General features: G+C 41.2%; 1 protein-coding gene across 1 annotated transcript in view; it reads left to right on the top strand.

Moving 5' to 3' along the window:
• Positions 1-213: 213 nt before the first annotated feature.
• LOC104075960 (regulator of G-protein signaling 6) overlaps positions 214-12,172 on the top strand; it is a gene marked incomplete at its 3' end in the record, with an annotated part of 16,721 nt that continues 4,762 nt past the window's right edge. The window contains exons 1-6 of the mRNA XM_009576637.1: positions 214-241; positions 783-833; positions 2,213-2,319; positions 4,640-4,691; positions 7,391-7,455; positions 10,414-10,490. Of these exons, the coding sequence (XP_009574932.1) occupies positions 214-241; positions 783-833; positions 2,213-2,319; positions 4,640-4,691; positions 7,391-7,455; positions 10,414-10,490 (380 nt within the window). The remainder of the gene's footprint in view (positions 242-782; positions 834-2,212; positions 2,320-4,639; positions 4,692-7,390; positions 7,456-10,413; positions 10,491-12,172) is intronic.

Below are 12,172 nucleotides of genomic sequence, written 5' to 3'. Positions count from 1 at the left end.
GATAAAAGGCCTTAGCTTGTACTGAACAGCGACAAGTTTTCCACTTCTGTGATTTCCATGTGAGCAACAGAGAGGTTGTATACATAGAGAGGATCAATCCTAGAGATCTTTAAGCTGTTTATAAGATAGCAAAAAGCTTTGTAGTACTTGATAGGCCCTGAAAACCTAATAAACTACTTGATGGGCCTTGATGGGCCTTCCCTGCTCCTGGCCATGGTGCTGCTGGTGCGATCACTAGCAGGTGACAGCTCAACAGTGGCTTGGTTACAGGCACGCTGAATCCCTCTTCCTTCTCCAAGACATTGCTTGTCTTTGACATAAGCGAGACTTTCTTCTGTCTTTTTTTGACTGATAACGCGTTCTGTACTTTTAGATTATTGCCTTTGACATTACAGGTGCAGGGTGCCAGTAGAAGCTCCTTCGTCTCCTTCCTAGTTAGTGCTTGCAGAAACGTAACTCTCTGTATGTTGAGGTGAGAGCAAAACAACTGGGAGAGAACAAGTTACATGGAACCGTTAGAGTAGCATCTGACTTAAAGTATGTCAAGGCTCCTATCACTCAGAATACTTCTTTGGACTTAGTACCTGTCAATAACTATATAATTACAGTATGGCACAAGAAGGAAAAACATTCTGAAATCTCAGTGAAGAAAAAGAGGAAAATGGAATAAAATTCGTGTCAGTTCTATTGTATCTATCTCAGTGTTATCTCTCTCTAGGGCTCTAAAACCCTGTGGTCTCAGTGTTTAATGCTTTCTTCACTTTTTTTTTTTTTTTTTTAAGGTGCTGATATTGTGCAGTGGCTTATAAAGAACCTCAGCATTGAGGATCCAGGTAAGGTGACCACAGCTGGGGAGGAACAGATACTCCATCTGTATTGTGTGTGCCATTAGACAGTAGATGCTATTTTGCTGCAGTCTAAAATATCAGTGGAACAACATGGTTGATTTAAGCATTGGAGGGAAGGAGGAGGGAAAGCGATAAGAATCAACATCTTAATTAAGTCTAATGCCTTACACCACAACACACAGAAAGCACTTTGTAGGAGTCTTAGCCTGTCTGTGAAATTGTTGCTACCTAAGAAAGCCTGAGTGATTTTAAGGTTGTTCGCAGACTTAGAAAGGAAGTTGGTGGATGTGTATGGTTAAGTGGCAAAGGCAGTGACAGGTTTCATGATGTGGAGAAAGGTAGCCGTGACTGACAGGACATACTGGCCAAGGATGACACAGACACCATCATGGGATCAGATGATGGCTGCTAGTTTATCACAGCAGACAGATAAATGGATAATCAGCCGTAAACAGTGATCAGTGTATGGGCCCAGTCCAAATAGTTCACTCTGAAGAGAAACCAAAATCGTTTTGGCACAGTTAAGAACTATTCGGAAAAGAGGAAGAAAAGATCTGCAGGTCCAGAAGTTTCTTTTCCTTTTCTGGAAAGGGAAAAAATCCAGCATCTCACCTCCCAGTTTGTTTCTGCCACCTACTGTCACCACATAAAAGCAGAGATAGGGGCAGTGTTGTCTCGCCCAGGGCATCCCTATACACACATCCCTTCTCATGAATCTGGATTTCAGCTGCACACAGCTGCTTTATTATCTATCTGCTTGGGGGTACATGAGCAGCTGATATGTATTTTGCAACTCTGAGAAAGTTGATGCAGCTTTTGACAGCTGACATTGGTTGAAAATCTGTGCAAATGTACCTCTGCGGTGGTGAAGGTTGCCCTGGCAGTTGTTGGATACGTGCTCCCCTTTACCTCAGCACTGTTTCCTCTAACAAAGGCAATGCTACAGTGTCAGGATTTGTCTTTATGAATAAACACGCTGCTAATGACCTGATGTTGCAGGTGTTTGTCGGATTTGATAGAGGCAAGTGAGGTTCACTGGTGGAACAGGCTTCTTGTCAGCTGTGGCAGATAATGTGCTTTGAATTGAATTTCAGACTATAGAGCTGAACGGGTGTGTGACATTTTGTAAACATAAAACCAGCAGGTTAAACATTTGAGCAGTGTTTCATCTGTATTGTAAGGCTGATTTCTGCTCTCCTGCTTTGCACGGTTTGGTCGGAAGGCGTAAGGATGCGGTGTGGGTACAGAGGCACGTGCCTGCACCAGGTCTTCGCGTGAGCCATCGCCAGGGCCGCTGCTGAAAGCAGAGGAGTGTGCGGTGCCTGTCTTCCTGACACATCCCTGCTGTTTTCTCTCTTTCACAGGGGAAGCAATACACTTGGGAAGTCTTATCGCTGCACAGGGTTATGTCTTTCCGATCTCAGACCATGTTCTTACCCTGAAAGATGATGGGACGTTCTATCGTTTTCAGGTTGGTGAGCCCTCTGCCTTCTTTGTGGCCCCTTCTGCTGTCCTTGCAATAATACTGCTGAAATCACCCACTCTTTATCCCTAAGCACCCGTTAGGTCTGTGAAGCCAGGGGTTGAGGCTTGGTAGAGGCCTTAGGACGTTATGAAGTCCCTTCAAAAAGATCTGCTTTAGAATCCCAAATCACTCTTTTCTACTTTCTGACCACAGTTTTTACATAAATGAACTGACATGTCCTGTGATTATGTTTGATATGTGATTTCAACGCTGTTGTACTCAGAGTTGAACTAAACCAGGAGAAAGAAAATTACTTTCAGGTTCTAACCCTGGCACAGAATTGAGTAGCCACCCTCCTGTGCAAAGTGGACCAGGGCAAACTTTGGAGTTGGACATTCAAGCTCTGGCACAGCAGCAAATTCAAATTTTTATCCTCTCAGTTACAGATTGGTGTGGGATGGGGCAAGCTTCAGGCTTTGGCTCTTTTACAGAGGATGTGTAACCTTGGCAGTCACCTAAGCTGGGACATCTCTATCCCCCAGTGTTCCTATGCTTCCAGATGTGTTGAATTTTTAAAGCATCCTGCGCTTGAGTTCCATGCCCTTTCCAAAGACTGCTGCTGTCAACCTCCTAGATAACTGAGTGCTTGTGCTGCAACAACTCCTTTTGGACAGATTGCATGACTTTAAAAGAGGCAATAAGTTCAAACCTGGAGTCCTACTGCCTAATCCTGCTGGCTGAATTTGTGTTTCTCTGTTGCATGATCTCAGCCAGCTCCCGTATCTTTCCTGTGACCTCTCTTCTGTTCACCCTTCTGTTCCTCCTTTACATTTGTTTTCTCTTATTTAGTTTTCATTTGAAAAGCCTGTTCTCCTCTTTGCATCTGATGTTGCTGCTGCTCATGCTCACTGTCCTACTGCTAATGTGGTATTGTGTTATCATATGAGACCAGTGGCATGGTGAACAAAGAAGCCCAGGAGGCCACAGACCTCCCCTTATCTCACCCCACCTTCTGGTTACCTGGCATCATTCAGGCTAAGATTTTTCACGATAGTTCCCTTGCTTTTCTGAAAGTCTTGCCCTTCCTGTCATGCAAGACTTGACAGAAGCAGGGATAATACTGACTGCCCATTTAGTTGTATTTCTCTATATTTTAAAAGAATGACACCATGAGAAGTTGTCCTCTGCAGCTCTCAGGAGCTAGATTTCAAAAGCAGAGTATCATTTAATTTATTTTCCTTATTTTAAGCCTGTGTAAACCACATCATCAAATTGTCTTGACTGCTTATTGACTTTTCTTTCCCTTATCTTTTCCTACAACTTTTGCTTATTCTTTGCCTGTTGTCATTTCCTGCAACAGTTCTGCTCAGCCATTTTCTGCAAAAATAACCTGATAGAATAACTTTCCTTTTCCATTACTCTCCTCTTGCCATTTTCTACCTCAACATCAGTCCCTCCTTTAACAGGAGCTCATCATCTCTGGAAGTTCTTAAGATACGTATCAGTGAGGAGTATTGAACCCTGTATTGTTTGATCCCTCCATGTTTTCTCACTGTACTTTGGTGCAAGGAATAGTCTTTGTGTGTGTAATGTCCTATGCCCATTTGTGGCATTACATCAGTAATGCAAAACAGTGTTCTGTAATTTGTGTGAACACAGGGACGTTATTTTTCATTCATGTTAAAACTGAAATACAGCCACATGTAGGTAATACCTTGTAATTAATTGTAGCAACTGCAATATGCAGACTTGGATAGAAAACAAAAGCAGTAAGCTTAGCAAGACTTCTGTTTTCAGAATGCCTCTAATCAGCTGAGTTTTGACCTCTGCCATCTGTTATATTTAAAAAGTAAATTGTTTTGTAGGCTGCCAACCACACTGGTAGTTGCTCCAAAAAAACAAGTGGTGTGTAGCATATATAAAAGGCCAAGAGGTTTCTTATGCTCCTTTAAAAAAAAAAAAAAAATCAGGGTGCTTGTGAGTTCCTGGGGAAAGAGGAGGTTCTGGGGATAGAGGGTAAGAGGTCCACATTCAGATGAGATGGCAACAGTGTCTAAAATGTCATCAGGATACTGGACATACTGGACATCCTTCTCAAGAGATGCTTGTGTTACAGCATCTCTGTTTACCTGCTGTGAGGAATGTTAAAGGTGATACCTTCCTGGAAAATTTCTTCACTTTTACTGAGATCTGTGGCAGTGTTTCCCCTGAGGGCAGAGACTGGGCCATAGACTTTGTGATTCTTCTTTCTGTACTTGTAATGTTTTTCTGCATCTGAATTGTTCTTCATCTCTTAAATTACAAAAATGCCTATATTGTTTCTTAGGCACCGTACTTTTGGCCTTCAAACTGCTGGGAACCAGAAAACACAGATTATGGTGAGAGTATAATTATTTCATTGTAGAAAGTTAGTACAGAAAGTTTGTGATGGAAAAAATTGTCCTTAAAATAATTACTGTTGGCTGTCTAAACCCTTCATCAGCAGAGTTCCTCATCTGCTGCAGCACCAGAGGCAGATTTGTGCCTGTCTCAAATACGTGAAGTGAAATCCCAGGGTGTCTCAAGCCCATAGAGCTGTAGCTGTCAAGCTAGGCCAGGGTTACCTTCATTCTCCCATAGCTCTGTTCGTTTCGGCAGGATTTATGGCAAGCAGAATACTGCTGCTTGGGAATCTTAAATAATACCAATATTGCTTTTGTGAGAGAACATACTCTGATCTGTAGCTGGATCTGATATGTTGATCAATAAAAAGTTACCTCATCTGGGCACTCATCTGGCTGATCAATAAACCAGTATATAACTGATGGCAACCCATAGTTAAAGTTCTCTGATACATGACATCAGACTTACTTTTCCCGTTTTTTTTAAGATTGCCAGCTGATAGCTGGTAAAAAAGAGAAGGCTGAGCATGGTTTATGAGCTACTAAACTGCAACATGGTGCGTTACACATGTGAGTGCCTGTAGACAGTGATAATACATAAAGAAAATATGTTAGTGGTGTTATCTTTAGCTGTCTGCATGCAATGTTGCTGTCTCTTCCAGAACTGCACTTCTTTCATGGTTAAATGATAAAATCAATTGTTGCGTCCTGGTGTGGCATTGGAAAAGGAAGTGAATCCGTGTGTGTGCTCATAAAACAGGAGCTTCTGGAAGTGCTTCTTTTGAAATATCTCATAATCTAAGATCAGTTTAGAACTCCTCCCTGAATAATCAGGTTTTTTTCTTTCCCCGGCAATAATTACTCATCATTATGGATTCTGGAAATCATTTGCTGGGGTGGAGAAGTAGCCTGCAATGGTGTCTGTCATATAATAGTTCATTTGCAGTCCTCATCTGCAGGAAAGCTAGCACAGACTTATGTGATCCCGATGAGGGAACTGCTTAGGAGGAAACATGATGCTGTTCATTATATGCAAAATAATTTCCAGATTTTACAGTCACCATATATAACTGTCTGAACTGTGCCAAATATGTATTCTGTAAATATCAGAATAACAATCTGGAGAGGGAAGTTCTGTTTTTTCCTATAATATCTGATAAATAACTGGTTTTGCAGTCAGATTATTGTGCTGCAAGGGCATTGAGTGGAAATGAAGCCCTATATGAGCTGACCCACAGCTGGGCAAGCTGCAACTGCATTAGCTCTGAGTCCTGTAGTGACAGATTTTCATCTGTCCCAGAAATCTCTAACATATGCTTATAATCAGCCTTTGCATATCAGAGGTCTGTACAGATGGAGTCTTCCCAGGAATTAATCCCAAACTAGCAGTAGACCCAAATAAAACTGAAATCCCAGCAGCTCTTCATACTTTTTCTATTTGCGTGGATCCACTCACAGGACAGGAACTAACTTGCTGATGGCAAGGTCACTGCCTAGCGTGAAGAAATACTGTGAGATGACTGACTCTCACTTTATTTGGTGTTGTAAATGGCTTACAGATGAAACTGCTCTTGAGATGTATAAATATAAATATACATGAACTGATCAGCTCTGGTTAAGATGCATAATATTGGCTCATTATATGAAGGTTAAAATTGTAGGAATAGCATAGAATAGAATTAGATGAGTAGCACTGTTTTTTACATGTATTTTTAAATAGAATAGGTTTCCAATGGAAAACATTTATGAAGGTGTCAGAAAATTGTATTTATCTGGAAACCAAAGTCCTGTGGTTTTCAAAGAAAAGCTGACATTTTCTCGAAAAGATTTGTTGCATTTTTATGTAGATGATGCTTTGCCTTCTGCCCCGCTCCAGTTTGGTGCGCTGTTGGACAAAAAGTACCTGGCCCTGCAGCGTGAGAAAGGGCAAAACACAAGCTGTAAAATTCACACCTAGATCCATCCCAAAATGAGAGCACTGGACCTCTCTTACGTAGTTCACACCTGACTGTATAGCCAGGGTGTGCTGGGGACCTTGTGTTTCAGCCTGTAATGGAAATAGGGTGAGCTAGCAGTCCAGCTGAGGCTTTCCCCGAAAGCAGCCTGGGACTCGTTTGGTGTTGTGCGCTGGGCTCATCGTGTCCCTCAGAATCCCAAACCACATCAGTTTCTGCAGTGTCTGCCTATGGTGAAATGTGAGAAGGCTTTACTTAACCATTTGAAATGTGTAGAGTAAGTGGATGAAGCATACGAAAAAATGCTCAGATCATACCTTTAAGCTCTGGCCCATATTTCTCTTTCCATTTCAATATCCTGGATTTTTTTTTTTTTTTTTTTTAAACAAAAGGAGAAGAGAAGTGCAGGACTGCTCACTTTGGCAGGCATATTCCCAAAGTGCTGAGGGGAACAGGTTGCTAATGCTAAATCTTTTACCAGCCCCAGAAGCAATTGTGCCTTTCTCAGACATCTTGTTAGGTCCTGGCATCTACTCTGAGCACTTTTAAATGAGATGTCCCAGATGTTTAAGGCCCCTGAGATTACTAGTGGGTAATATCAGCTGGGTATTCAGCCTTCTCATTCCTTGCTTTGTGTTGCTTTCGATGAGAATGAACAGTGCATGAAGCACTTTTTTCTTTTTTAAGAACTAGTACTAATAATCTGTCTGTAATTGTTTTCCATTCTGTTTCTCCCTTTAGCCATCTACCTTTGCAAACGGACCATGCAGAACAAAGCTAGGCTGGAGCTGGCAGATTATGAAGCCGTAGGTACACTGCTGCTAGAGTTTAAAGCTGGAGGGTGTGGGGAGAGCTTTGCTTGCCAATTGAATGCTGCCATTTTGTGCTTTGGGGTCAGCCTTTACTGTGTCTTTTTTTTCAGTTGTCAGAATTGTGTGGAGGTTGATCTGGAGAGAACACCACAAATATGATTGGGGAATATCCCTGGCTTTGCAACATCTGAAATTAAAGCATCTGCTGTATAGCCAGCCCTCCAAGATCGGGGAAATTTCACAGAAGTTTACATTGGTTTCCTCTTTCCAGTTAACAGTTTCTGGTTGATATAGCAGATATTAACACACGAAATGATGGCTTTCAGGTGCATTATTGGGCAATTAAATTGCCAACAACCCATCTAGTTGCGGGCCTTAAACGGAAAGTTTTCAGGTATTAGACTTGGACTGTTTTCAATATGCCATATAAAAACTATTACTCAAGCTTATTCAGGGTGTGTTATGAAATGATTATCCGTAAAAATATCCCCAACCTTGGCTTCAGATTGTGCAGGGTTTGGGTGGAGAGGAGTGGGAAGATGGAGGCAGGAGGGGCAGGGCTGGTGTGAGTTTCTTTGAATGCCAGCAGTGTAATGCGCTGACCAGCTGAACTTTTCTTTCTATCATACTGACTTTTTTTTTTGTTTACTAGCTCAACAGTGTAACAGCTGAATTTTAAATATGGAGTTTTTCATTGGAGGGTTTGTTAACAAAGCTGGTTCTAGCGGACTTCTGTGCTCATGTTTATTACAATGAAAACATTTTTGTCACATATATATTAGGGTTTTTTCCAAGAATGGACTTTTTCCTTCTTCCTTACCTTCTACATTTTGGGACTTTTGAGCACATGTATGTATATACATGCCATTTGGTCCTTTCAGTGAAGAGCATGCAAAAATTGCCACTTGTCTAGTCCACCCTGGAAATGCATCCAGAGTTGCCAGGAGTTCTAATCTTGAAGTACAGGCATAAAGGAAGGAATATAATAATCTGCATGCGCTTACACATCCTTTTGCTGAGTTTTCTCTTCTGCGTATTGTTGATTTCATTATTAAAACCATTAAAATTGCTCACAGCCAACCAATTAGCTGCAAGTACTCTAAAGATCTATCATAAAGCAACAAAAGGCTGTTCAGCAGCGCACACGCTCCCACACACATGCAGCGAGGCTATGGCTAAGTACTTTTGCACATCGTTTTCTACTGAGAGTAGCAATGCTCCAGTGATGGCAAATAATTAGGTCTTGGCAGTCTCTCATTTTTCTTGTGAATATTGCATTGCACAATTAGAGATTGCTTCTGCGTTCAAACTTTGCTCTCTTAATTAGAGACAATCAGATAAGAATGGCACCGACTCTTCCTAGTCATTAGGGGAGCTGAAGCAGATCCAGCAATGGAGATGTAAGCTGAGCACAAGTGAGAGAAACAGGCTTACAGGAGTGGGAAGGAGCCCTGTGTATTTAGTACACATTTCTGGAGATGTAGTGTGAGAATGCTTCTCCGTAGGCATCAGCACTGAGCTGGAGTTTCCAAAGAGAATCTCTACAAAGCATCTCAGGGGACATCTTCTCATTTTTAGGTTCTGCTTGCAGCATTCTACCACATTTATACTGGTAGAGCAAGGGTCTTGATGATATGATTAAGCTTGCATAATTGCATTCAATTTTGTTTATAATTGGCCAAACATAAGCATGATTCAAATATTGCATCAATTGGTGATGTTTCATTGGCTTCAGCGTATTTACTCCAGAGGGCACATGTGAACATAATTTAAAATAAAGTGAAAAAAAAAGAAACCCACAAAAAATTGTTTTTGCAGATAATTACAAGTAGTTCTTCCTTGTAACCACAGTTAAGGAAATCATCGCAGTTCAGCACAGCTGTAAATCATTTGCTTAACTGTTTTCTTCCGTGTGTACGGACTGAAACTCTTACATGGACTTGGTGGTAACAGCGCCAAGCTTTATGCCTTGTGTTATACAAGAGTTTAAAGTAAATAATAGGAAGATTTATTCTAGCATTGAAATGCATGCACTTAAGCACTTCCTTGAAATAAAGGGAATAGCTGTAAAAAGAACAGCCGTAGAACTAATAGTGTTCATTTCAATGAAAATTTGCAACAGTTGAACCAGCTGTAATGGAGAAGAACGTCAGGTTAACGGTCTCGTAGGCCTCCTTGTCAGGGTGGGTGTGGATATGTGACGTCGGGGTGCCATTTGAGCCTGAAATTCTGGTCATGTCCCAAGTTTGACCTTGAGCTGTGATGAAGTCACATCCACCTTTTTTTTGCTCTCTGTAATGGGTCTGGACCAGAGCTCTTACTTCAGATGTAGAGCAAGGCTGCATCTGGACCCAGTCTTTGCAGTTAGCCATGTTCAGTGTTCAGACAGTGTTCAATGTTCAGACAAACAAGCTATTTCCTTTTATGAATCATCCTGGCAATCCCCAGCCTTCAGTGCTGTGCAGCTGCGTAATGCTCTCAGGGCTGAGCAAAGCAAGGGGTGCTCAGGCTTTGCACCTTTGCAAAAGCCTGAAGAGAAGAGAGCAGTGGGGGGAGGAAGGGAAAGTGGGGATGAGAGGGAAACATGCAGGTGGCAGCCATCTGCTATCAGAAATGAAAGTCGTCAGCTTCACAAAGCTTCTCAATGTTATCTTTTGGGAACAAGTGCATCATTATTTTCATAGTAGAGCTCAGGCTGTCTTCATCACACTCCATTACTTCTCCCTGACAGGGCCTTCTTGGCTGCAGCTATGGGGCTGCAGCCTGAAAGGATGTGTTATAACCTTGCTTTGCCTGCAAGATAGTTCATCTGAAACCAACAGACTTCTGTGTCTTGAGTCTTCCAGCTTGAAAAAAAAAAAAGGAGTAAAATAAACCGCCATGCTAACTGTGCTTAAGCAGTTGTTATAATTACAGGGATGAATTGTTCTTACTATTTTCATCTTTTGTCAGGAAAACTTAGCAAGACTTCAGAGAGCATTTGCAAGAAAGTGGGAGTTCATCTTCATGCAAGCTGAGGCCCAAGTGAAGTGAGTAATCCTGGAGCACTAAACTGCACCGGTATTGAACTGCGAAGGGAAGGAGATTTTGTAGAGATAAAATTTCTCTGTCAAAGTCTTTACTGCAACTAAGCCTAGAAGGTGCTAGTGAATTTTAATGACCAGCAGACTAGAAACAATAGAGAGCCAATTCTGAAGGTTTGTGCCAGAATCTGAAAGATGGGTTTAATTATCTGTACATGGAAATGTTGGTCAGGAGCTCCTGAGCCTGGATTCACCATGGGAGCTTGGGCAATTCACTTGCCCGTTCTGCTTCTACTTTTGTGTGGTATTTTTGTTTTGTATAAATGGAAAGAACAGAACTTTTTCATCTGTCTGTGTAACTCTATGCTTGTAAAGTATTTCCGTGTTTAAAAATACTGCCCCTTCAAAGTGACTATAAGGGTGGTATTTCCAACAGACTGGATTTGGTTTTCTCGTTTATACCAATCTCCAGTTGACTCTCCAACAGACTGGATTTGGTTTTCTCGTTTTTATACCAATCTCCAGTTGACTGTATTGTAGCTCTGCTCTCTGCAGTCCGACTTGCACTGCTAAATTAGTGTGGAGAATTAAGTACCACTTACATGAAACTTACTGGGATTTACTATTTGGGTTTTTCCTATCCTCTGCTCATAATTGAAATCTACTTTTTTTTCTCATCTTCCCCTGTGAAAAAAGTTTGAAGCCTCTCAATGTTTTGAGCATGTTTTCATTATTGCTGCAAAATGGGTATGGTCTAGGGTTTGTAGACTAGTGTCTGCAAACTAGCACCTAAAACCCTCCATGTCCATTTTGTGCATGTAGTTGTCACCTATAAAATGGAAAGGTTGGTGAAGATGGCGCATGGGAACACCAGTACCGGCACTCTGTACCACTAGAAGGAATTTGCACTTTCAGCATTAGATGCTAAAAAGTTAAGGAACATCATTTCTTGAGGGTGTGGCTGAGGTATATGTCTCTATCTTTGATTAACTCTTTGGAATTTTGCTTAATAATTCTTTGCTTAATAACATTGTAATTATGCACTATTTAAGTACATGGTAATTATCCTTTAATTTACAAGGTCATTAAGGGATCTTTTCCAACCAGAATACCAGTGTTCTCTTTGGAAGAGAAAATTAGAAGTTAAGATAGCAATTCTGCTTTCAGTTACTTAAAGGTTTATTGCCAAGATGAAAAAAAAAAACAACTAAGAAAAAAATCTAAGTCAAAACAAAATTCTGCATTCTGTCCACAGCATACAACTATTACCTAAGAAAGGAATGTAAATATCAGATTCTTGATGTGATCACTGTTGCTTATTCATCTTTTCTCCATTCAGTTTTCTTTGGAACGTAAGCATGGACTGGCCACTATCAACTTTTTTTGCTGGCTAGTTTTATCATCTTGGTTCCCAGTTTATGTCATGGTTCAGTCTTCAGCTTTCCAACAAGGCAGGGCTGGAATTCACAGTGTAATTCACAGCCCTGAATTAACTAAAAAGGAAAACAAACCAAAAATACCTGAAAACATTCCTCCTGCTGATCAAGTTCTGCTCTGTCTTCCACATCTTTCTTTGCACACAGGATTTCCATTGCTGTACCTACATTGCTCAAAAACTGCAGCCGCAGAGCATCTAATTATGTAGTGTCTTCATAGTTTAAAATGTGAAATACTGAGTTACCGGTAAG

This window comes from Fulmarus glacialis, unplaced genomic scaffold (genome assembly GCF_000690835.1).
Source record: "Fulmarus glacialis isolate BGI_N327 unplaced genomic scaffold, ASM69083v1 scaffold15324, whole genome shotgun sequence".
Classification (NCBI taxonomy): domain Eukaryota; kingdom Metazoa; phylum Chordata; class Aves; order Procellariiformes; family Procellariidae; genus Fulmarus; species Fulmarus glacialis.
This window is presented reverse-complemented; position numbering and strand designations above follow the sequence as displayed.